The 26,235-nt window shown below is 43.5% G+C and overlaps 1 protein-coding gene across 1 annotated transcript in view; it reads left to right on the top strand.

Moving 5' to 3' along the window:
- The window catches only part of LRRC8C (leucine rich repeat containing 8 VRAC subunit C), a 22,521-nt gene extending 1,426 nt beyond the window's left edge, over window positions 1–21,095 (top strand). The window contains exons 2-3 of the mRNA XM_042030260.1: window positions 12,394–12,535; window positions 15,022–21,095. Of these exons, the coding sequence (XP_041886194.1) occupies window positions 12,398–12,535; window positions 15,022–17,292 (2,409 nt within the window). The 5' untranslated portion in view covers window positions 12,394–12,397 and the 3' untranslated portion in view covers window positions 17,293–21,095. The remainder of the gene's footprint in view (window positions 1–12,393; window positions 12,536–15,021) is intronic.
- Window positions 21,096–26,235: the final 5,140 nt, after the last annotated feature.

The following is a 26,235-nucleotide window of genomic DNA, read 5'->3' as shown; positions in this document are numbered from 1 at the left end:
CCCCCTCCCGTCACTCCTCTCAGGACCCCAAAACCCCCCAAACTCCCCTTCCTGCCCTCGGGTATATTAGCTTTTAGTTTTCTTTTTGGTATGATGAAAGCAGTCAGGAGGGTAGCACTCCCCTGGGCTCACTCTTCTCCTGGAAAAACCTGTTTGCTCCCGTGGTGCAAATCAGCATGGAGAGCTGGGCTGAGCAGAGTTCTGAGATGATCCCTAATTTTAACCTGGCCTTTGATTCCTGCTGTCTCACAAGTGCCCGTGTCCCTGGGCTGCCAGCAAGGCACAGCAGCTTGGTGCTGAGCACCTGTGGTTTCTGAATCATTTCCTTTTCCAGTTACTTTCTGAGTTTGCTAAATTTGTGGCAGCAATGCTGCTGTTTTCTTCCAGTCTGAATACTGACAGGCCATGCTAGAGGTTTTACCATAATATAACTTTCTGTGTGTTTTATTTGTTATTATTTACTCTTGTAAGCAGTTTTAGAAATAAGCTTTCTGATGGAAAGGCTAAAAATCTAGTTGCTTTGTATGCCCAGTATTGGAAAAGGCTAGCGCTGGTTTTCAGTGAAAAATGAAACCAGAGACTGCTAAATTCTCCTTACAAGTGCTCACTCAGTGCTTCGTGCTATCTTGCAATCAGTTCCTGTACCAGTTCAAGTTGATTTCCTGAGGCAGCCTCATCCCACCTCGGTATCTGGCTTTTGAGGCCCACAATAAGGAGCTCTGACCAGGAGGGGGGCAGCATCCGGGCTGGGCAGGCCAGAGCATTAAACAATACTCAGGTGGCCTCGGCTCCAGAGGGACAACACAGTGAGACCCAAAATAATGAACTGGGTCAGAGTGCTGGGAGGAGCAGTTCCCCTGATTGTCCAGTGACCTCAGTTGCAACTAGTTGAAGTGGGCCCTATTCACCGCCAGAAAGGCACTTCCCAACCCAAGGCTTTTTGAGTGCTGCGGAAAGTAAAAAAAAAAAAAAAAAAAAAATTGAATTACCATCCAAACAATTCACAATAACAGGAGCTAGAGTTTAATTTTACAGTTTTTTCCTCTTTAAGAAAACTTAGTGGAAAGATTCTGTCCTCATTGTCAGAGTTGTGAAGGGCAGGGGAGGGACTATATAGTGAAGAAAACACTGAAAATGAAACAATTGACCTCAGGTAAAAAAGGAAAAGAAACCTTCTAAATACTTTAAAACCTTACTTAATAAAGCAAAGAAGCCATTCTCCTTCCAAAATGATTTGTCAGAAGAATGTTAACAAGGGTTGGATTTCACATGGTCAACATAATGGAAACTTTACTGTCTTCTTCATCCTTGAGCTGTTTACCCAGGGATTTTGTGTGACAACACTGTTGCAAATTCAAGCTATAGTGCAGCGAGTTGGGTTTGTGTTTCTAGGATCTCTTTCAGGCTAGGAAGATACTGGGTTTGATTCAGCCCTCTTGGCCAGGTGTGAGTATGTCATTTGTTCCATTGCTTTCATTCATAACACAGGGCAGGCACTCCTGCCTTCCCATACCCAGGCAGGCAGAGGGTGTTAGAGCTGTCTTTCAACCTGACAGACCCTAGATGAGCTTTCACTGTATTCATTCTACATTTTAGTGCCTGGCACATGCAGCTAATCGGACACAGCATAAACTTTACAACTGTATCATCCAGAGAGTCACAGGTTTGGACAAAGATGGGGGTTTATTTGGAATTTTTCCAGTACAGTTTCTGTGCACTGTCTCCTTTTCCCTTGAAGGACTGATTTACAACCTAGTGTTTGATCTGGTCAGATTTTTAAAAGGTAGGATAATACCATGCATGTGCTTTGCACATTTCCCACTTGTTTGGGAGAATCCTATGCGTGTTTTTTCTCGGTTTTAAAGTAGGACAAAGGCCTCCCCTGAAGCGCAGGATGGCACCATTCTCCACAGAAAGTTGCTAATGCCGCTGTTATGTCGAGCATATAAAATTCCACTGAATTTGCACCAGAACATGTAAAAACATTTGGTCCTGTACCATAGTATTAAAAATCCATTTCTCTCTCTGTCAAAGTAAACTTCAGCTTTTCCATTGACTTCCAGGTGAGCAGAATCCAACCTTTTATACCAACTTCTAATCCTGGGTTAACCTACCAGCTGCTGAAGATAGAGATGCTAGCTCACATCTCCCTTCAGTGGCAATAGTACATAGTGATTTTTTATTGATGGGAATCTTAAATTCAGCAAGCCAGCAATAAGACTGCCAACATGCTGAGAACATTTCCAATTTTATTTACTTATCACTGAAAGGAAGGTGGGAGTTTGGACTAATTGCTTGCTCTGGAGCATATAGTGAACCAGAGCACGGGTCAAGCCCTGCCCTGAGCGTGCAGCACTGTAAGATCTGATACCCATGTGATTTACAGCAGAGTGCAACAGCTCAGAAGTGCAGGTTGCTGTCAGAGGGTTTGGTGCTCTGAAGAAGGACCATTATAGATCTCATTTTCCAGTTGATGTGAATGTCTGATGAGCTGCCTTAGGGGTAGGTAGTTTTCACCAGTGTTCACAGACTGTATTCTCGGAAAAGCCCCTGGTTTAGTGTAATGTGACTAGAAAGAGTATTTGCTCTCTGCAGTCATTTAACCATGATGATATAATTTCAAAGAGCTGCACACCTGCTATAGTGTTGTCAGAATCCCCTCCCAGCAACAGCTTTGATCTCACAGTTGAGGCTTGATGGAAACAGCCTTTTTTTTCTGTTTTGTGCAGCAACAGACTTTTTGGTGGAATGAGGTGAGAGCTAATCCCTCTTTGATGGTCTATGGATGGACACTGTCCTGAAAAGGTCCAATAGAGAAGGTAGTTCTGGCTTTCCAGTTCATGATCTTTAAAAGTCATCTTATGTGAATACCAATTCTGATTCTGTAGTTATTAGTGTATATTTTTGAGTGTGTGTAGATCACATGCAATTTACGTGCTTGAATTTACCTATGTTAGTCTTTCTTATTCTTTCAGGAGTATGTGAGACCATGAGTTTATTTTTACTGTCAGGGATTTTTGTAACAAAGGATGGTTTGGGGTAAGAAAATCCACCAGCTGCTTCAAGATGAGAATACCTGTATGTTTATCCAGGTGTTTTGGGATCCATGTTTTAGGAGACTATCATGAAATTTTAGAAAGCTCTTTTGTGTTACATGCAAGTGGGAGCAAAAAAGAGTCTTTATATGAAAAAGTCTCACAAATCATGAAAACAGGCATTTCTTTAATGTTTTTGGCTCAGTCACTGCATAAAATGTTTTTAACTAACTTGTCAGATGGTTGAACTGCTTAAGACTCAGAATGGACCTTTTGTGCTTCCTGTCCCAATTAGGAATTAGTTTTTAATTATATCAGCTGAACATTTTTTAATATGAGCATGTATTAGCTTGTATTAGCCTCAGGCACCTATTTCTTTGATAATGAATGGCACTGATTCGTGTAATATTGTCTGTTCTGTGACATTCTACAGCATTGTTTCTCTCTTCATTATCTGAGTATGTTAAATAGTGTTTGTGGAAAACCTGGTATAATTTTGATTAAAACTTGATGTGATTTTATTTTTTCAATCATTTAGATACATTTCAGGAATTCTAAAATATCACTTACTGCGTAGTTTCTTGCTCTGTTCTTTGGTTTGCTGTTAAAGGCTTTCACTCACATTAAAACCATTTTGCAGCTCTGGAAAGAGGGCAGGCATCTTGAGTGATAGCCCTGATAAACAAAGAATGTTACTCCCAGAGCTGAAAAATGGTAAGTATGGCCTTTGAAGTAGTCTTTGACATGGAAATGCGTAGAGTGTACTTTCCTTTAGATTTGGAGAAATAGCTCAGCAAAGCCAAGTCTCCACGCAGGCCCATGTGCTTGGTACGAAAAGAACTACTGATTTCACTGAGACTTTATCTGGCAGAATCTTGCCCTGAACAATTTTTTGTCTTTAGTCCAACCAAGTTGAAGTCAAAGAGTGGCTGACAATAGGAAGTCTTTTTGGTGTGTAATACATGAAAAAGTCCTATGACTCAGTTGGAACAAACAACAAGGTTATTGTCTGGGATTCATTGCCAAAGCAGCACTTACTGTGTATGTAGGTGGAATTTGCAACATATATTTTGAAATGCAGTTTATGAAAGTTGCTTCTTCTTTATGTCTCCTCTTTATGACCCTTATTGTCTCCTCCAAGTTTTTGGTTCAGGTCTTTGAGCTTCCACTGCCACAGCAGAGGGTACCAAGAACAGAGCAGGGGTATTTGCTGCTACCTCTGCACCATGCTTCTTCCTGGATATTAGGCAGAGGGGCAGCTGAAACCTAATGTACACTGGATGCTTGCAGTGTGGACCTCAGGAACTTGGAGGGAAAAGAGTGGACTAGGTATTCAGCATGTTTCTGGAAGTTACACCCTTTCCAGTTTTCTCCAGCACTAAATCCGCCGTTGGCGTCTTGCCCACGATTGTGGTCCTGCAGAGCTGGGGCTCTGGGGAAGCTCGGTTGTGGCAGTTGACATAATAGAACACAGCTTTCCAGTTGTTGGTTGGGACCTTGCTGGAGTTCAGGTGGCACAATCTAACTGTCCCCAGTCAGTGCACCTGGAAATGAAACCCCTTCCCTACTCTGAACAGCTGTCTCACAGGGGACAGCCTGGTGGTGGCCAACCTGCTTTCATCATCATTGGCACATGTGCAGCCCTTGTGAAAACTGCATGAGTTTCATACGTTTTGTAGAACCACCAAACTGGGTACTGGAATAATGTCTTCTGTGAGCTAATTGTATTTGGTCTGTTCCTCAGACTGTCAACTAATACGAACTGTGACATTTAATTTTGGTAATGTCTACTATGAAATAAAATTCACTTCAGTCACTTTTCAGGGAAGTTTTGACATGCTGTCAGTTTAGATTCAGGCATTGCAGAAAACTGGAGAAAACCAATGTTACGATTTTTGTAGTACTATTCATTCATATTTCCCACCAAAGGTACTAAAGAAAGTAGATACCTTTCTGTTTTGCAGCTGGAGAAGCGTTGGCATGGTGGGTTGATGTGGCGTGCCCAGGCTGTCCATGGCCATGTCCCACTGGGGACTCCTGACTCACGCTCTGTTGTTCCTCCAGGTCACATTTCCTCACCAGCTTCAGCCACAAGGACATGAATTTGTTTGAAAATACAGTAAACACATGGACTGTTAAAAATAACTGTTTGGATGCAATGGTTTGTTTTTAATGTCTTTCCAGTTCCTTTACATGGGATTTATGTTTAAGAAACAGTATCATTTGTTTGTACTTCTTACTTCAGAGTGATGGTATTTCTTCCTATGAAAATCTCTGTTGCAGTCAACGGAACAAAAAGGGAGCCATCATGTTTCAAACACAGGCAACACAAGCCAGTGTTCAAAGTAGTTTTTCCAGCCAAAAAATTTATGCCTTTTTAAAAATTATTTTTTAAATTGAATTTTATATTACAGGAAACACCAATGGCACCTAGCAACCTCCTGAAATGCTACAAAAGAAGAAGTCAGTAGCAGAGGTTTTATTGTATGTTACATGGGAACTGACCAAGCACCTACACTTACCAAAATGCTGGACATCTTGGTCAGTGCAAACATGTAGCAAAATAATTCCCAAAACTGAATGTCAGGGTAGTTCAGACATTATTTCGCTGCATGTACAATGTGTGTGAGAATACACAGATAAGAATGGAGCATAAACCTCTTGGGAATTAGGAGTTACTAATTCCAGCCCTTATCATCATATTTCCCCCTTAGTCTAATCTCAGTTTCCCAGGCTTGTTGTCTTGTCCCCACATCTACTTTTAGTCCTCTCCTGGTTAGGTGATGAAGTGAAGCAGGTCCATTATCTGTCATTTGTGGTGCCAGCACAGGCAGTGCCAGGAGCTGTGAGGGGTTTCTGGGCACATGCCGAAAATGTTCGTCTGCTAAGATCAAAGGACACAAACCCACAGTTTCCAAAGGTTTATAAATTAGGCAGCTGTTCACACTGCAGTAAAATCTGTGTTCCCAATACAGAGGTCAAATTTTGGGGCATGGATGATCTGAAAAGTTATAAATGAAAAGACCACAATTTTTGTAGGGTTCACATCCAATTTGTTTTCCTAAGCTTGTTTCTAGAATGGTTTGAACAATTATTGGCTAGATCTTCATTCAAATTTTGTTTTAAATTACACTGATCTTTTCTTATGGTAGTTTTGGGGACCCAGTCCCATCTAAAAATACAAATTTGACAAAGTTATAATCAACAGAATATATGACTGATGATAGCACCAAGCCATTTTCATTCCAGGCTGTGTCTATCAGCTCTGGCTAGAGGAGACTGTCGCCCTAAGCCCTCGGGCTCTGCACAGACCAGAGACTTTGTTTAAATAGCCTCTTTGAGAATACATCACTATCAACCTGACTGCAAAACTCCCTTACTCATGCTTATTTAACTGTCTCAGTGTTCAGTTCCAAAGCAGGTAAAAACAGGAATGTAAAATTCTGCTTTTCAGTGGAGCCTCAGGTCCTGTGCTGAAAAGCACTCCAGCTTAATTTCACCTCCTGGCCCATTGGCTGAGGCCAAACAGCACAAAGCACGTGAAAAGTGGTTTTATGGTATTTGTGCAGAGTAACAAGTGTTTACAGTGAAGGACTCTGGAGTTTGGGGTGTGCAATGCCTTGTCCTGTGTAAAAACCCCCTGGTGTGCAGCCCCTGCACACGTGGCCCACAGCCCTTGGGCTCTGCTGAGTCCCTGCTGCCAGGTCCCAAGTTTGTTTTGTGTTAAATACGAGCTGTGCTCTGTTGCTTTAATGAAGATGAATATGCAATAAATCATATATGGCAACCAACCCAGAGACCTTGCAGCGCTATTCCCAAAAGGCATTTCATAATTTATCCTAACATGCAGTATGTTTAAAACAGCCAGGAGAGCAGGATTGGCCTAGCATTTTCTCCTTTCAGTAGATCCCTGATACGAAAGACCAAGCAGCTGGCAGCTCTCCTGACAGCACAGCGCAGGCAGCCCGGAGGCCAGCTTGTCATGGTGGGGAGCAGTGGCAGGAGCTGCTGGGACTCTGCCTCAGTGAGGAACACATGCTGTCCGACCTGCCTGGGTGAGAGAAAGGCAGAGCCTCCCAGTTATTCCCTTCTTTTTGCTCACTGTGCTGCTTTTACTTGCCGTGTCTCTACAGGCTGTGCCTTGAAAGCTGAGGTGGGGCAGTGGGAGCGGCGGGTGCTGTTCACTGGTGGCGGAGCCCTCCCCAGCAGCATGACCCTTTAATTCTCCTGAGGGCTGCTGCCAATCCACACAGTTACACTCCATAAAATGAATGAAGTGACTCTATGAGAATCCGCTTAAAAATAGTAACCAGTCACCTAGCAAGAGCTGGAGCCTGGGGCCTGGAAGGTGCTACAAGCCAAAAGCAGCTTTGTTCAGGGTTGTACCAGAGGGGCAGTTCTCTGAGCAATAATGTCTTTGCTTTGTGAAGTGTCTCAAGACGCAAGAGGAATACAGCTTATTGAGGGGGCGTGTCACCCTCCATGTCCCCAAGTGTTTACCCATCTGGCACTGTGTGTCCTGTCTCCGACTGGGGTCCCTTGTGTGCTGCTGCAAGGCAGGGCACAGCTCCTCGGTGGACACGAAGCTGCGGTGAGCACCTCACAGTGCCTACCTGTGAAGCATAACGCCAAGGCCAGGGCTTGTCCCCAGGGCTTTGTGCTGTGCCAGCGAGCAGTGCCAGCAGGGCACGCTGGTCCCTTGGCTGCTGTGGCTGGTGGCGGTCGGGCTGGTGGCACCCAGGCCCACAAACCCCCCGCCTGGAGCTCCCCGTGGGCAGGAAGTTCAGGAATTGATTTCCTTTGTATTCTGCTGCGGACATCACAGGGATTGTCTGGTGCCTCGGTTTTCTCTTTAGCTGCACTGGCAAGAGCCATCGTTACTTCCAAACTGTCCTCACTGCTTTCCTTTATTCCCTCTGATGTAAACCAACTGCTGAGAGGCTGCTTTGCTCCACGGTGCGGCGTTTCACAATCAGCCTTTGATTCAATCTCTCGATTTATCAAGTCTTAATTTGTTTCCAATACTTTTGTCCCCCCTGACTTGGATCTATTTATTCTCCTTTGCTCTTTTAGGTCACATTAATTTGTTGTGTCGCACTCCTAATCTCCCATGCATTAGCTGATTCCTGTAGTTGGGTTTTCTGATGGAGTAGGTATCACATTTGTACTTGGATTCAAGTATTTCATCTTATTAGGACATATTCATTTTCACTCACCAAGTTTTCTACATTTCTTAGAAATTCTAAAATAAGAATCCCTACTAATTTCTCTCCCCTCCGATGTTTTTGAGGGGTTTTTTTTTTGTTTGTTTTGGGATTTTTTGTTACTGCTTTTTTTCCTGTTTGGGTTTTTTATTATTATTCTTTTTATTTAATTTGGCAAACCCACAGCTTTGTTCTGCAGCACTGCTTAACAGACAGTACAACTGGTTTTTAATCCAAGTTCCTTTTTTATTTCCTTCTGGTAGCTGAATACCAGATGATTTATCTCATGTACCGTTTTCTTTTCTCTAGGGTCTGAGGATTATTAAAAATGTAAGAGAAAAAAAAAGAACAAGTTCTGGTTTTAATTGAAAAGAATATCCAATATTTTGAACTCTAGTATTTACTAAAGTAGGTTAGAATAGTATTTTACAGTAAGTCAGATGCCCCATTTCAGCTATAATGTATTGTGCAATTAAATAACATTTTGAATGTGAGTGAACTGAAATTAGTAATGCAGTCTTAGTTTTCACCAGATGAAATGTTGAACTCCTTGTCTTTTATCTCCTTGTTACAAGGAGAGATAAGAAACTACAGTAAGTGGTGTGCTGTCCCAGAGATGTTGTCCTACAGTAAATGGTGTGCTGTGACTTGGACTGCAGTGTGACTTTTTAGCATCCCTTGATTTGTTCAAATTAATGATTGACTGAATCATTTTATTGTGTGCAGACCTGGTTTGTGTGTGATTATTTGAGTCTGCCAGTCGTGCAGCTTTGGGTGCAGCAGTGGGGAAGAGCTGGACTCTGGACATGGCCAGGAGGGATTTTTCAGGATTGCTCTGAGCCAGGTGGACCTGCTGTGTCTTTTCTGAGGTCTGAGTTGCTGCTAATAGATGTCCTCTCCATCCCTGGAGAAGCCAGAATGGAAAAAATGCTAGAGGGAAGTGGGAGACAACTGAAAAGTGACTTGGTGTCATTTTGCTCTGTGTGCAGATGTCAGCAGTGCTGGTAAGCCTAGGCTGCTCTGCACTTCTTTCCAGCATTTTCCTTGATTCTTAGTACAGGAAGGGGAGAGGCAATAGGGTTCCTCCAGTGAGTGTTGGAAAATGGTTTTCCTACTTCTTCACATTCAATTGCCGTGCAAAGTTTCTTGTGAATGTCTTTTTGCCCTAAAGCTAAAAAATATCATCTGCTGGTAGACATTGTTGGGTTTTTTTACTGTTACTTTCTGTGCGGTACTATTGCTGTCGTTCAGTAACGTTTGTTTTCTTTTTACAACAACGTAGGAAAACGTTAGATGGGTTTTGATGTCTTGTGTTGGACTGTGAACCTTCCACCTCCAGAGATGGGTTTTCTAGGATGGCTCAGAGAGGCTTTCTGTGTGCAGCTCTCCCTCGGCTTGGCCCATTAATCGGGTAACAGTATGTGCACTCTACTAATGAGGAGTCACGCTATGCAAACAACAGCCTCCGAAGGGAACAAGGGATCAGGGCAGCATGTGTTTGTGGTACTAGAACCTATCTGCCTTCATCTAAATTCCCCATGTATCACTTAGGAGAAATAAAGCAAAAATAGAATACAACAAAGACCCCTAAAAATACATAGTGAAACCTGTAAAAAACAACAGCCAAATGATTTTTTGGTCTGAAAGCTGTCCCTGCACAGTAATTTGCAAGATAATTTCCAGTCACATCTGCTGTCAGGCACTGCCCTGATTCAGTGCTGACGCCTTTCATAACACTGTGGCTCAGATCCACGGTTACTTGGGTGTCTAACCAGTCACTCCTGGGTCTCCACACGTTTCCGTGCATGTGAGCACTTGTGCTTTGTCAAGAATCTCCACTGCAGGAAACATAATTCTGTCTTCACCTGACACTCAAATTGTTTATACTTTTGAAAAAACCCTTACAAATGGGATCTCTAGAGGCTGTGCCATCAGAATATGATAAAGCACTCCTAAGCCTTTATTACGGGGCTGGGAAGTAAATGTCATGGTTTTAAAGCAATCTGTTGATAGGTATTCTTGGGTGTACTGATGGCATTCCAGTCAGCCAGCTGGCCTCAAAACCTGAGCCAACAGTAGTATATGTGTTACAAAACTTTGAGCAGGACTGTTGCATGGCAACTGTTTAGCTAACATTTGTGTTAGTGGAATTCTTTGAGAATTTTCGATGTTTTTCAATGCTTGATGGAAAAAAAAAATGAAAGCTTACCAGCAGCTACTCAGTCACCTGCATTTTATATGGAAATGGAAAAGAGAAGGGTAATTCCTTACCAATGGCAGTGGAAATGCATATGGGAATGGAAGAGAGATTGAGCATGATGTTCTTCAGCTCAGGTGCCACTGGGAGCTGCCAGCAGAGATTTAGCTGCAGGATTGCTGGGCATGTACTTAAGATCCACTTTTCCCACCAGTATTTATAAAAGAAGAGTGAAAGGCAACAAAGGTTTGTCCCAGCAGCTACCCCAGCTTTTCTCTCCTGTAGAGGTGCATCTCCCCTGATATGTATGCTAATACTTGCAAGACAAGCACACAAAAAGCAGAGCTGTGGTTCCTGGCTGCCTGCCATTTGATAGTAAATGCTGCATTCCTCCACCAGCGCTGCAGCAATTCAGGCCTGTTGGCAAGGGTGCTGCCAAGTCTCTGACCTGGCTGTGTGAAGTCAGGCTTGCATTGCCGTCATTTTCACTGATGGTCTGTTAATCTGGAGGTGCTGTGGGGGGACAGCCTGCCTTCCTCTTGGGGATTGCCAGTTGTGCAAGAGGTGTGTGCAGTTTTATCTGGGATCGTAGCCTGCATCCTGAGGACAGACTTTAGAAGGACAGGAGGCTGAGAGAGTGTCTCCTGTCTGGCCAAGTAGTGCTTAAAGCAACATGGAAGGGTTGCAAAAGGAGAGGGGGCTAAGGAACAAGAGTTTTTATGCTACTCAGCTGCAAAGCCCCAGCCTAGCTACTAGCACAAGTTCATTTACAGACTTCATCTTATGCCTTTGGGGACTACAGTACCTTCTGAGGATCAGCTGGGCAGGCAGAGACACAGCAGTCCCTGAGAAGGTTCCAAAGTGAGCATTCTTCCATACAAGTATGGACAGTTAGTGGGAGTCAGTTATTAGTCTTTAGGATGGCTGTACACCTGCAATGAATTGCAGCCATTAGGGCTTGAATCATTCCCTTCCTGTTCCCTGGCTCTGAATGAACTGAATCCCTTAAGTTCCTGGGCAGCCTCTCAGCAAGTGTGTGCTTATCACTAAGCCTGCACACAGATGGATGTCACCAAAACCATGTTAATGGGTCCCAGTGTGCAGCTGAATCAGGATTATAGACTTCCAGTAAAACTGTGATATTAAGTGATTGTGGTGAGCATTTATGATGTTAGTTAATGGACAAATTTTGTTAAGTGCCCTTGGGAGTATTTTTGTTACATTCCCATGTGAATTTATCTTTCCACTGTAACTTATTAGGGAGTTTCAGTACTGGTTGGTCTCAGAGATTCAGTTACACATCATGCTGTAGGCTTTAAAATCAGTTGCTTTGCCCGTACATGCTCATGTGTTAGCTGATTTTTCAGAGGACATGATGATGTAAGCCTAGACATCTGAGGTGAAGATAAAGCCCTTGATCTGCCTGTAGTTTTGGTTACCTAAAGCACTTTAGGAACTTGCACTCAAAACATAGTAGATTTAAAATTGCAGTGAGTATGCACAAAAATATTCCAAAGCATTCCTGAAACCACCATGAGTAAAATTGAAGTGAATGAAACATGGTAACTAAAAGGGTGTGTGAAGTTTGAATGCAGGACAAGCATTTCAGGCAGACCTTTGAGATCAAGGCTAATGTGTATGAAGCTGAACATCTCTGTGTATAGAATGGGCTGATTTTCAGGGGTGCAGAAGGCCTCACTGACCCATCAGAGATGGCTGGAGTCAACAGAGAGAGGGATTTGCCTGCCTGCACGGATGGGATCCCAGGCTCTCTCTTCCTCACAAGAGCTGCATAAGTGACAGCATGAGCATCCCTCTTCTGAGGTGGGGTGTCAGTAGCTGGGAACTTTTATGCCACATCCTGGGAGTTCCATTCACAGAGAAGGTTTTTTCACTTGCTCGCACAGCGTGAGCGGTCTGAGCTGCAGGAGACTGAGCTGGCCTTGCTCTTTTGCAGGACGATGATTCCTGTGACCGAGTTCCGGCAGTTCTCAGAGCAGCAGCCGGCGTTCCGGGTGCTGAAGCCCTGGTGGGATGTGTTCACGGACTATCTCTCGGTGGCCATGCTGATGATCGGAGTGTTTGGGTGCACGTTACAGGTAAATCAAAGGGACAGAGGTGTGGTGGGTGCTCTCGGGGCTGCTGAAAGAAACACCACAAATGAGGAAGGGCCTTGGAAAGACGGTGTCCCAATTTGTTTTATCTCTTGGGCTCACCATGAACAAAGCAAAAATGTGCTGGTCCCAGGATTAAAGCTGTTTAAGTAGCAACATCGAATAACACAGACCAGACTTTTAGCAGCTGTGAATCAGCAGAGTTGCACTAGAGTCAATGGAGCTGTGCCAGCTAAGATAAGAGCTGTTGGTTTGGCCGGTGTCTGGATCGCTGTTTTCACCTCACTTTGGTGTAACAGAACAGATTGTCAGCTTCAGTTCTTATTTGTTACCATTTTGCTGTTTGAAAGTTTCAAAAATGTAATTTTGTAATTCCTGTTTTTCTTTATTTTGCAAATGTTAATATTTCTGTCATTATGCTTTAAAGGGATTTGAAATTATTGTGCTGATTTTATTAACACCACCCACAGCTAATATTATATCTCTTCCATTCCAAAACATCTCTGAGGATGCTTACACATAAACAATTGACATTACTGTCAGTCACTGTTAGTTACATTTTGCTAAAGAGCCAAAAGCAGAAAAGAAATGAAAAATACTGTTTGGGATGACTCCACAAAAATATAGTACTGGCTCAAACATGAATCTCACGTTTCTTGGCATGACTTTGAAATGGACTTAAAGGGACACATTGACAGAGCTCTTATTTCAGAGGAATTTGCTTACTTACATGGCCTAGGATTTAGATGTACTGTCTCTCAAATTTCACATGAAATCAACTGTAGTTTTGCCTGTATTCTCCATTCTCAAGTATTTTCAGTTGACACAACATTCATGTTTAAAAATCTCTTTATATAGAGCTGAATTTTGCATTAGTAGATAAGTATTTGCTTAACCACACAAAGTAAATCATCTGTTATATCTGTTAGCTGTTTTAAGTTTGCCCACTTGATTGGAGGAAGCACAGTGGAAAATGATGTGTGGAAAGACTGAAATAATAGACAATTTTTTTTTTTCAACTTACTGTGAGATACATAAATCCAGGATATAAGTAAGGGTGTATATCACAGTAGCATTTACAGACATAGATTAACTACAGAAGTTTTTGATGTGCCAACAGTTATGGCACTGATGTTGTTCAAAACACATGTGGTCTTATCTCAGCCTCTCCCTACACCAGGGTGGATCATCAAGGATCATCTGATTTTGGTAGCTCTTGTTGCATACCTTATTTTTATTGCTTGCAATAGCCATGATATCAAAGAGTATATCTACACTACACCCACGTTCTTAGTTTGGGCTAATCCCAGTTAGTCATTCAGGGCAAGTAAGAGAGTTCCTTGGTTTATCATGCAGATTAGCATTTTAAATTCTGACTTATAGGGAGCCTTGCATTGAACTCAGAACTGTTATCCCAAATTAAACCAAAGGTGATTGGTCTCTAAGGCACTCTGAACTCCATCTGTCAACATGGATGACCACCCCAAATTAAGAAAATTGCTTTTTTTTTTTAATTGTAGACAGCCTCAGGAACAGAGCTACGTTTTTTCCCTGAGGTGTATATTCCATCCTACAGAAGCTCCCCATAGAAAGGGACTTTTGACAAGGGCGTGTAATGATAGAACAAGGGGAAAGGGCTTTTAGCTGAAAGAGGGTAGGTTTAGATTAGATATAGGAAGAAATTCTTCACTGTGAGGATGATGAGGCACTGAAACAGGTTGAAGTTGTGGATGCCCCATCCCTGGGAGTGTCTGAGGCCAGGCTGGATGAGGCTCTGAGCAACCTGGTCTAGTGGAAGGTGTCCCTGCCCATGGCAGGATGTTTGAAGTTGATGATCTTTAAGGTCCCTTCCAACCCAGATCATTCTATGATTTTATAACGACTCTATGTACATGTGTGAGAAACTAAATAAAATTTGTCTATGCACACACAAATGCCTTTAAAGGACTGTCCTTATCTGTCTTTATGAAGACTGAAGATTATTAATGTCCCAGGCCAGATATGCTCACATTAGCCCTTTGTCAGCCATTTTTGGTGTGATAAGACATCACAGTGTGAGAGTACAGCCACATGAATGCAGTTGTGCTGCTTTCAAGCCTAAGCTATCTCTGAACATTTTGTAGCCAGGGTCCATACACCTGGCAGTAACAGTCTGTCTCTGGGGAGAGCAGTGCAGAAGATCCCTGGTCTTTTCTGGAAGCATTCCCTACATTTCTCCTTTTTCTGGATTGTCTCAGTGCCCTCTTATTCAAATTATGGAAGGCTAACCATAGATAGAAAGGGGGGGCCTAGTTCTTGGCATATAGAACAAGTGTCTTGTTGAGAATAATACTAGCACAGCCTGTGGGACCAAGTAGCAGGCTGTGGGGAGGAATGCCTGGCAGCTGGAGGAACTCCAAGGACAGGTACCCATTGATGCTGCTACCATTGTTTGTACATCAGTTCAAAAGATACCTTTTTGTGTGTTCCAGGTCATGCAAGACAAGATAATATGCCTTCCAAAGCGCGTCCAGCCTTGCCAGAACCAATCTAATAGTTCAAATGCGTTTAACACAATCCCTGATACCACTCCCCTTCCACCACCGAAGCCATCCACCCCTCCAGCTACAGTTGAAATGAAAGGACTCAAGACTGATTTGGACCTTCAGCAATACAGCTTTATAAATCAGGTGTGCTATGAACGGGCCCTGCACTGGTATGCCAAGTACTTCCCTTACCTTGTCCTTATACACACACTGGTCTTCATGCTGTGTAGTAACTTTTGGTTCAAATTCCCTGGATCAAGCTCCAAAATTGAACACTTCATTTCAATACTTGGCAAATGTTTTGATTCTCCCTGGACAACAAGAGCTTTATCTGAAGTATCAGGGGAAGACTCTGAAGAGAAGGATAACAGGAAGAACAACATCAGCAAGTCTAATACTAGTCAGCCAAGCACTGAAGGCACTTTGGTCAAGACGCAGTCTTTAAAATCAATCCCTGAGAAGTTAGTTGTGGATAAGGGAACACCTGGGGCATTAGATAAAAAAGAAGGTGAACAGGCCAAAGCACTGTTTGAAAAGGTGAAGAAATTTCGACTGCATGTTGAGGAGGGTGATATACTCTATGTCATGTATGTTCGCCAGACTGTACTTAAGGTAATTAAATTCCTTATTATTATTGCTTACAACACAGCACTTGTCTCAGAAGTTAATTTTACAGTAGTCTGTAACGTTGATATTGAAGACATGACAGGATACAAGAATTTTTGCTGTAATCACACAATGGCACATCTGTTCTCTAAGCTTTCTTACTGCTACCTGTGCTTTGTAAGCATCTATGGCCTGACTTGCCTTTATACACTGTACTGGTTGTTCTACCGTTCACTGAAAGAATATTCTTTTGAGTATGTTCGGCAAGAGACAGGAATTGATGATATCCCAGATGTCAAGAATGACTTTGCTTTTATGCTTCATATGATTGATCAGTATGATCCTCTCTACTCCAAGCGCTTTGCTGTTTTTCTGTCTGAAGTCAGTGAAAATAAGCTGAAACAGCTGAACCTAAACAATGAGTGGACTGCAGATAAACTGCGACAGAGGCTACAGACAAACTCCCACAGCCATTTGGAGCTACAACTTTTCATGCTTTCTGGACTACCAGATACAGTATTTGAAATTACTGAGCTGCAGTCTTTAAAACTTGAAATAATTAATAATGTAATGATACCAGCAACCATTGCACAGTTGGATAATCTCCAGGAGCTCTCATTGCACCAGTGCTCTGTGAAGATCCACGGTGCCGCCTTGGCTTTTCTGAAGGAGAATCTCAAGATCTTGAGCGTCAAGTTTGATGACATCAGAGAACTTCCACACTGGATGTATGGCCTCAGAAATTTGGAAGAGCTTTATTTAATTGGCTCCCTAAGTCACGATATTTCTAAAAACATTACACTGGAGTCTTTTAGGGAGCTTAAAAGCCTAAAAGTTCTTCACATAAAAAGTAATTTGTCCAAAATCCCACAATCTGCAGTCGATGTTTCAAGTCACCTGCAAAAACTGTGTATCCATAATGATGGCACTAAGTTAGTGATGCTCAACAACCTGAAGAAGATGGTCAACCTGACACAGCTGGAATTGGTTCATTGTGATTTAGAGCGCATACCTCATGCAGTCTTCAGCCTTCTCAGTCTTCAGGAATTGGATCTAAAGGAAAATAACCTCAAATCCATTGAAGAAATAGTAAGTTTTCAACATCTGCGAAAATTGACAATTCTAAAGCTGTGGTACAACAGTATAACCTACATCCCAGAGCATATAAAGAAACTCACCAGTCTAGAGCGGCTTTCCTTCAGCCATAACAAAATAGAGGTTCTTCCGTCCCACCTATTCCTATGCAACAAAATCAGATACTTGGATTTGTCTTACAATGACATTCGCTTTATCCCGCCTGAAATCGGAGTTCTGCAGAGTTTACAATACTTTTCCATTACTTGCAACAAAGTGGAGAGCGTGCCAGATGAACTATACTTTTGCAAAAAACTTAAGACTCTGAAAATTGGGAAAAATAACTTGTCAGTCCTTTCACCTAAAATTGGTAATTTGACATTGCTCTCCTACTTGGATATTAAAGGCAATCATTTTGAAATCCTTCCACCTGAGCTCGGTGAGTGTAGAGCTCTGAAGAGGACTGGTTTTACTGTAGAGGACAACTTGTTTGAAACTTTGCCTTCTGATGTCAGGGAGCAAATGAAAGCTGAATAACTTCTTGCTCAGTTTTACAGAAATAACACTTCTACCAAAAACACTCTAGAGAATGCATACTCTGAATATGCATTTAATTTGTCATTATTTTTTTCTTTTTCAAATCCTTTCTGTACAAACAAATTTGGAGTAAGGACTACATATATTTTTAAATAAAATTTTCTCATATTTTTTCACTGTTTTAAGATATTTTTAAGTTTGTTTTGCCCTGAGAACAAGGGCATCTCTAACTTAATTTTTACTGGTAAAAGTAAATGATTTTGTCTGCTGGTTTTTCTTTCAATTTCCTAATCCCACCAGGGAAACTGTGTTTAAGATGTATGCTTTGGGTTGCATAGTTTGTAACAGATGATTATATTGTCTTCCTGGTTATTGTTAATCCCTTAGGACATGGTTTTCAACAGGTGGTGCTGCAGTTGTTGAATGCCTTGTTTCCTCTTCAGTGGCAGTAGAAGGTGTTCAACATCTAACAAGAACAAATATAGGCTGACAATCCCTTTTTACTTTCAACAGGGTTTTCTCAGATGGTCAAAGCAAGTAGAAAAGGTTCTTCATATGTTTTAACAGGTGAGAGGGGGCATGCAGAACTCCTTCAGGGCCTTTTGGCAATTCAGTCTGGCTGCCCATTCACACACTGCACTGAGCAGGAGGCACTCACTGCAATTTCCTCTCGGGTCCAGGAAGAGTAAAGTCACAGTTCACAGCGGAATCGGGACCAAAGTGACTCACGTTGAAGGTTTTCCAAGCAGTGCAACGGGATGTGACTGCCCATTTCCTACTAACTTGAGTGGAAGGGGAGCAATGAACTCACCCTATTGGAAATGTCAACTCAGCAAGATGAAATGCTGTCTTGAAAAACCCCATCCTCCCCTAAACACCCTGTGCTGCAAGAGAGAAAGTGCCCTCTGCCCCCTCAGCCCACTTCCCCACCAAATTGTTTGGCACCTTCTAGGAATGGGATCCAGAAACAGCGCAATTGTGCTTAGTTTGTAAAGCTTCTGGCAAGGAAATAGCCTCTGATGTGCTCCTTAATTGAGCTTGGGTAGCATAAAACCAAGCTTAGCACAGGAATATTTGCAGATTTGCAAAAATGAGATTAAATGAATACATTAATTTCTCACAAGTCTCAGCCTACCCAGCCTACCCAAGGACAGTGATGAAGGCTATGTTTTCATCTCCCAGAGAGTAATTAAATTGGAAATCATGCAGTTGGAAGTCTGCTCTTTAAAATAATGTAATCTCCAATGATTGTGCATCAGGTAGGGAACTTGACTCTCTGAAGCCATGTTCAGCACATTTATTTAATCCAGCCATTTGATTTCTTTTAGTCAGGTTTGAAAGGGATGTGCTGCTCACAAGCTAATTTAAGATAATCAAAGTAGTAAAATATTTTGCTGACACATATTTGAGTCAGATGCAGGCACTGGATAAATGTTTCACAAGAATATCTAGGAATAAGTATTTCTGTAGGAGGCAATGCTGTTCATAAATTGCAGAGGTTGAGTTGCTGATTGTTTAAATTTATGTAAAATATTTGACAGTTGTCAGATTGGTTGCTCTTAAATGTTTTCTAACTGCCATTGTGTGTCTTGAGCTACAGTTAATCTGAGTTCTTGAGCTTGATGCAAAAGCATACAGCTGGTTTAAGAGTATGACTTATAAAGGTGGGGAGACAAACTACAATGAGAACTTCCTCATTAATCTGGGGTGTGCTATGCAGTCTGGTGTGTGGGCTTGCCACAGTACTAGTTCAGACTTATTTTTTGTGTTTGGCTGTGTTCTGGAGAAGATCCATGTGATTAATGGGTCAGGCACGAAGGAATCAAATCAATTTTTGAAGAGGTTTGATTCAGTTCTATTGAAGACCTATAACTGATGTCGCTGTTGCAAAAGCTACCCTTACTCGTGTGTGGAATGCACTTACTGGAACAGCTTGGCAGTATATATATTCTAAATGTATTTCACTTTGATGTTACGTGAGGAAGAGAAACATTTCATTGCTCATATTAACCTAATTATATAAACCAAAGTGCTGTTGTCCCTGATGAATGTAAACTGTTTGAAATGTCCAAGTAATTGGTGGAGCTGTATAGTTCTCTTATTTAGATTTTAAATATGGGATTACAGTTAAAGTTTTTTAAAAGGTCTTTATATTCCTAGATGTAGCATTTTAAATCCCTAATTTATTTTGTGTCTAATGTTGTTTCATGTGTAGTTTGTGGTCTGGTTTCTGAATGGAAGTTGTGCACACCTCATAACTGAAGGTTGGAGGCTTGTTCTATGCCATATTTGTAAATACATCACTTAGGGGATGTGGAGGTTTTGTTTGTTACTGATTATATTTATACCAGTGCAACCCCTCATGTGGACACAGTTACATGAGTATAAAGTGCCTTGTGCTGGCATATCTTTATTCTTTGCTAGGAATAAACTATACCGGTCTAAGCACTTTCACACTAATAACTGTATCTTCTCCAAGGGTTTGGTTAGCTGAGACAGCTTCATCAGTCTGACAGCTCACTGTCACCAAAAAGGGGCAGCTCCTTCTTCCTCCCATGCTCCCTATTCCTGCCACCATGTTCCAGCTGCTTCTCATGTACCTTTACAGGTCTGGTGCTGGTCTGATCCCTCCACAGGACAAATCAACTTTTTAAGCCAGCAGAAAACTATGCCAGTCTAAAAAATGTACTAATTTTCTGCTGGATCAGCTCTCTAAAGGATTGGATGGATGCTAGGATGGGAGTAACAAGGGGACAGGACTCTGCAGTGAGGGTCTGTACAAGGAGAAGGTGGGTCAAGTCCCTTTGGAGGTGCTAGGTCAGTTCCTCGTCTTGCCGAGCCACGTGCTTGGAGAACTGTGCTGTTTTGTGTAGAGCAGGGTTAGGCAGCTTGGCTTTTGTGAGCAGACAACCCTCAGGCTCACAGTGGATGATAAAATATCACATTACTGTTAATTTCTTAATGAAACAAACTCAGGTAGCTGCACTGTTGACTTTTCTAAACTTCTTACTATCTAGTCTGGGGTGTATTTTCCAAACCCATATTACAATAACTTAGAAATGAGTCAGCTGAGGGAAGATTGTTTCCTAATTCTCTATGACATCCAGGAAAATATGTAAAAGTGCCATATTTGCTCAGTGAATCATGTACTGCTCATATGTATATTCACATGCAATTCATACTAGACTTTTCTGTGACCAATAGTATTTGACTTAGAATGGATGGACATTTTGTGGACAATACTTTAGCATGGTTTGTATATATACAAAGAGTTTGTATAACTACTTATATTAATCAGGTGCCTAAAAAGTATGACAGCTCCAGAATTTAAGCAAGGCATTTTTTCATTATTGCTCAAAAATAGTAAAAATCTTACTTGGTAATGGAATTAGAGATGACAAAGATTGTATCAAAAGTAAGAAGACAACCTTCCTAGTACATTGACCCTGACAAGCAAATCTACTTGTGATCAGAATCTGGAGATGTGCATCTTCCCCTTGGTCAAAATTAGAATGGATGTTTGTGCTGACCTCGTGCATCCAGCCAGCCCAACAACTTTTGCAAATTCTGATTGAAGAGCTCCAAGTCTTATAACCCTTTTCTGGCACTTCAGTAATTCATGTGCTTAAGTGGTGACAAGTCCTGTAGGAATGCCAAGAAAAAACTCTGAAATTTGACCAAATGGACAAACTTAATTCTGTAGCAAGAATCTTAATATGATAATAGACCTGCATAGTGTTACATTGCAATATAGTACACCCAGAAAAAACCAGAAATAAAACGCTCTTTTGTAATAATGACCATTATCAGACTGCAATGTGATTATTTGTTTGGGAAACACTTTGTTTCTGGGTTACCTAAAAATCAAATAGAACCATCTTTTGGGTTTGGTCCCTTGGGAGGGTAATCAAGAAAATATGCTTAAAAAAACATCGTTACACTTGACAGGCTTTACAGCTGCATGGTCTTGCTTCCTGTGCACCTCCTTCCATTCCCTGACTCCAACAGCCAGCAAAATGGCCAGGAAAAAAGCCATTCCTGCTGGAGCAGCTCCCCCGCTCTGGTTCCTGTGCTCTGCCAAGGCTTGGGGGGATTCTGGGAGCCCTGCCAGCCTGCAGCAAGGGGTGTGAGGGTTCCTTCCTCCCCCCTGTCATGTGCCTGCACTGCCAGGGAAATGGTGCTGTTAGTCCTCGCATCTGACATACCCCCCTATAAATCTCCTGAAGAGATTTGGAGAGTGTTCCAAAGGCAGTTGGGCTGCCTGCATTTGGTGTGGGATGTTTTCCTCATATCTGTTTCTTTTAAGTTGTAAGGAATAATGTGTTTCAGTTTTGGTGTTTCATACCAAGAAGCACTGTCCTGCCAAGATGGAGCAGGAATTACTTCTCTCTGGTGCTTGTGGTCCCAGTGGAGGGAGGAGAGTGGTAAGCACAGCAGCCTGAGTCAGCTTTGCCTTTGGATAAGGCCTGGCAGGGAGCTGGTACGGGGACATGCTGCCTCTGGGGCATGGTGGGCCTCACAGAAGAATTGAAGAAGCTTTGCAGACAGTGCAGGCTTTTACCTCCATGCTGTTCTTCTTGAAAATGTGGAGGGCTGGGAAAGCTGGTCCATTCCTCACAGCGCTGCTCCTTCCCACAGCCCACCAGATACCATCTCAGGGCCACATCCAGTGGGATGGGAACCATGGCACAGGTGTAACCACCACAAGGATCCCTGTGGCAGTGTCAGCTGCTGGAGCAGATGTCACACTGCTTATTGAGAGTGCTGGTAGTAGGAGAACTTCATGACCTGAGGTAGCTGAGCCCTGAAAACCTCTTCTTTCAGTTTCCTGAACATGTATGCATGGGAGTGGGATTTAACTGGAGCAGGTACTGTGCTCAGGAGACTGCCAGGGCACAACCTCACCAGCAGCTAGGTCCTCTCTGTGCCAGCAGGCAGCAGTGCTAGGGCCAGTGTGTCCTTCACTTCATGCCAAATAGCTACGGGAGAGTCCCTGTAGCCATGACTGTTTGTTTGTATGTCTTCATAAATTGCATTTGAGAAATGCATCATATGCTTTGGTAAAAGAATTGCATGTCTGTCCTCTTTTCTCCTTTGGGGCGTACATGAAGCCCTGAAGAATCAGATGAAAAAACAGTTTCTGGTTTTCTTATTTTTCCTCTGTGATTGCCTCAGAAGTACCCCTCATACCAAGGGTGTAGGTCTCCCCCCTGCTGCCTCCTTCTCCATGAGGAGCAGGGAGCAATGGCCCACAGGCAAAGGCTGGGAACACTGCAGGAGCATGGAGGCAGGAAGGGGTCTGACAAGAGGATGAGGATGAGCCCTTCAGCCTTTTCCCTACTGCCTTAGTGGCAGGGCAGGGGCATGCAGGCAGTGTCCCACTGGCAGGGCAGCTCAGCACAGCAGCTCTCTGCAGGTCCACCTCCACCCACAGGTGCCTGGCGCAGCAGGCTCAGCTCCCGATTTCCATCACATGGGCTGCCCATCATCATGCTCGTCTGTAACACTGGGTGCAGAGGACGCGAGGGACAAATCTGGGCTGGACCTGCCCTGTTCCCACTAGGATTGAGAAGGCTGGTGTGTCATGGGGGAACATGAGGTTGGCAGACATGCAGTGGATGGCAGTGGCCCCAGAGTTTCCGCATAAGGAAGCCCAGACCAGCATGAGGACCTCGCTCCAGTCCTCTGGCTCCAGGCACACGTTTGAAGGAGCTTGTGCTGGCAGAGAAGTTGTTTTCAAAAATACAATACCCTCAAGGAGTGAATTAATCATGGGCAGTGGGCTTTGGTGGCTTTTGTGAGGGCCAGATTCCCAGGTACCACCATGGGCAGCACTGGCAAGGTGTATGATCCCAGGGGTGTGGAGTAAAACACCTACATTGCAGGCAAGCTTGAACCATTCTACTGTCAAGAATGATTTTATCAGTCCATCCTCTCCCCTGCTGCCAAGCTTATGAAGATGCACCTAAAGCAGTGGGTATGGGGACCACATCCAGCAATGTCCTTCTTGTGACAAGGTGGCAGTGGCATGGACATCGAGAATGGTAGTGACAAGATGGTGCTTCCTTCCACACCTCTCTCAAAGGGCCAAATGGGACATGTGTGACCATGTCCCTTTACAGTGCCACAATTACACAAAAGGCAGACCTGAGCTACTTCAGACAACTGTAAGGTCCCCCAGGAACCAGACAGAGGTGGCAAGGGAATTTAGGACTTACAGATGCACCAAGAGCCCCAGAGTACACAGAGATTTCAGCAAGGAGTCGCTTACTAGGGCATGTGTTGCTGCCAGCCTGGTATGATACTCTGGAGCATAGGCTGACTTGATTTATTGTGCTTTTACATTGCTGGAGTTAGAGGGCTACTAAACTGTCTGTCAGAGGAATTTTGTCACATGAATTTTATGAACTGTGGTAAATAAGTGTTGATGTTTTTCTGAATTAAAATTGAATTTAAGTGTAACCCTTGTCTCTTGCCAGCTGGGGTCATGTGGCACTGTTGGACTGGCTTGTGGAGACTGCCTGCAGTTCTATTTATTTAGTAAAATATTTTAGCAAAGCTCTGGCATCCTGTTTCCTTGCTGTGAGCAGAGAGAAGAAAGTAGTTTAAGTAGCACAAAACTTGAGTACAGTCACAAGGTTACCCTGAGGATCAAGTTGTTGGCTACAGCTAGGAGCTAGATGAGATTTTTACAAGTTCAGAACAAGTTGCAAACAAAACCACAGAGCAATACTCTCAGCAAAGAGTAACTTTGGGAAGCTGGAGTGGAGGAGCAAATACAGGCAGGATTAGTGCTTGGGAGACTTGTGATCTCATTTACCAATTTGTCCCTCTCCCAAGGCACGTGATCCTCTGCAATGCAGGGGTGCAGAGTGAGAGGAGCAGCCTTACTGTGGTTGGATGCAAGTCAGCTGGAAGTAGCAGAGCACTTCTCGCCTGTGTTTTGAAGGTGATGCTACCCATAAGGCAGTTTATTAGCCCACTTGACTGCAGCATCTCTGTGCTAGATGTGCTGAGGAGGACTGACAGCCTCAAAAGGATAGAATTTATTATTTTCTTTAAATATAAGAAATCTATTGCTACATCCTCACTGCAAGGTCTCAGTGTGCCACCTGTGTCATTTTGGAAACACTGACCCTTCTCACTGTTGCCAGCAGCACGTCACAACCCACACGTGGACTCTGGGTGGGGTAAGACATGGTAAGTGAATCCCATCACAGTTGTGCCCCTAGATGGTGGCTACAATGCTCCTCGGAAACACAGCCTAACCTTTGGGGGGGATTTTACCCCTACGGCTTCAATGAGCTGAAAGCTTCCACAAAGCCAAGGGCCTGGACAGTTTTTTCAAACTGGAGAGCTTATCAGGGGCATGAATCAGTAGAATAGACAAGAAAACTATCTGAGCTGATGGAAATGGCTTTGCAAGGCCTGGCACTTGCACAGTGGAAGAGCAACCAAGTGGTCCTGCCAGTTCAGGGCTGGATTGGCCAAGCAGGTAGTGCTGGTTCCTCCTGCCCAAGCGGCCCCTCCCAGGAGCTCGGCATGGATACCCTGATGAACTGCCAGAGGAACTGCTGAGCACCTGCTTTGCCTTTTCCAGCAAGTATTTCTGCAGAGGTTGTGAAAGTGGGAAGGTGCTGCTTCCAAACTGCTGATAGCATCTGTTATCAGAAACCAGCAGCACAAGGGGCTCATCCCTGCCAGCACCAGCATCCAGGCACCTTGAGCGTCAATGATCCAGCTCTTCCACAGTACCTGTGCTGTTCACAGCTCCTCCAGAGCTCTGGGACTCTTTCCTTAGCACCATAACCTACACTCTCCTGTGAGCACCCAATTACTTATAGTTGTTTTCTTCAGAGAAGTGAGGCTAGGACTTGGTGAGTGACCAACTTGTGCATCAACAGGAGCTTGAGCTTGTACCTGCTGCAAGTGGAGCTTTGGCATAAATCTCGCAAAGCAAAAGATTTTTTGGTGGGAAACCTGTGAAAAGGACCTGAAAAGATAATTCGGTGCTTATCAACCCTCTAAGGGGGGCAAATAAAATCTTGCAGGCCTGGAAAAAAGTGAGATGATGAGGCAGGGGGTTGCTGCATCCTGTGATAGCCAGGGTGGGGAGGGGTGCTGGAGTTCTGCTGGCCCTGATGCTCCGATGGCTATGGGGTTACAGTGCTTTTTCAAAAAGAGGGCTGCAGCAGCAAGGCAAACTCTTTGTAAGAGAATGTTCTGTCCATGACAGAGTAAAGGCTTTTACAGTCATTGAAGAGAGGGCTCTGGCCTGGGCAGCGAGGGACCGGTGAAAGGGTGTTTTGTTGGGACTTGGATTTCTCTTGGGCTTGTGTTGACGCCAGAAGGGCTGGGGCTTTCCCTTGGCAGGAATGGGGAAATGGAGGAAACAGATGTGTTGCCATGGCAATGCAGGGAGCAGCTGCCATGGGCACAAGCCTCCTGTTCTGCCACCTTCCAGCCCACATTGAGAGCCCACATCAGAGAGTCAGCCCCGCAGGCCCACAGCCACCCTCTGACCCCACTGACCCCAAACAACGGGGTGGGATGGGGTGACTGCAGCACCCACACCACCAGCTAGGCTCCCCTTGCCCTCCACCAGCACCAGGTTTGCCAGTGGGACAGTTGGGGCTTTCATTAAAAATGAAAAAGCCTTTGTTTACTTAAATGTCTTTTTTTCCCTCAGCTTCATCGCTCCAATTCCCATTAGGTAGGCTTCAAGAGTCCTCATTCACAAGGGGGCAAGAGGTAAGTCAGACTCTTTGGGGGAAGTTACACCTAAATATGAAAAACACATCTGCTCAAAACTTGCAGATTCCAAACTTTATTGTCTCTGTGTCCCAGGTCTTGCAAAATATTTATTGATTTTTTTTCCAGAAAAAAAAAATTAGTGGGTCAGTAGATGACTGAAGTGGTGACTTTCCCAAAAGTGGTCTTCCC

This window comes from Corvus kubaryi, unplaced genomic scaffold (assembly GCF_017639235.1).
Source record: "Corvus kubaryi isolate FWS band 111438036 unplaced genomic scaffold, C.kubaryi_AGA036_p1.0 37334, whole genome shotgun sequence".
NCBI lineage: Eukaryota > Metazoa > Chordata > Aves > Passeriformes > Corvidae > Corvus > Corvus kubaryi.
Note: the sequence above shows the minus strand (reverse complement) of the source record. Positions and strands in the feature narration are given on the sequence as shown.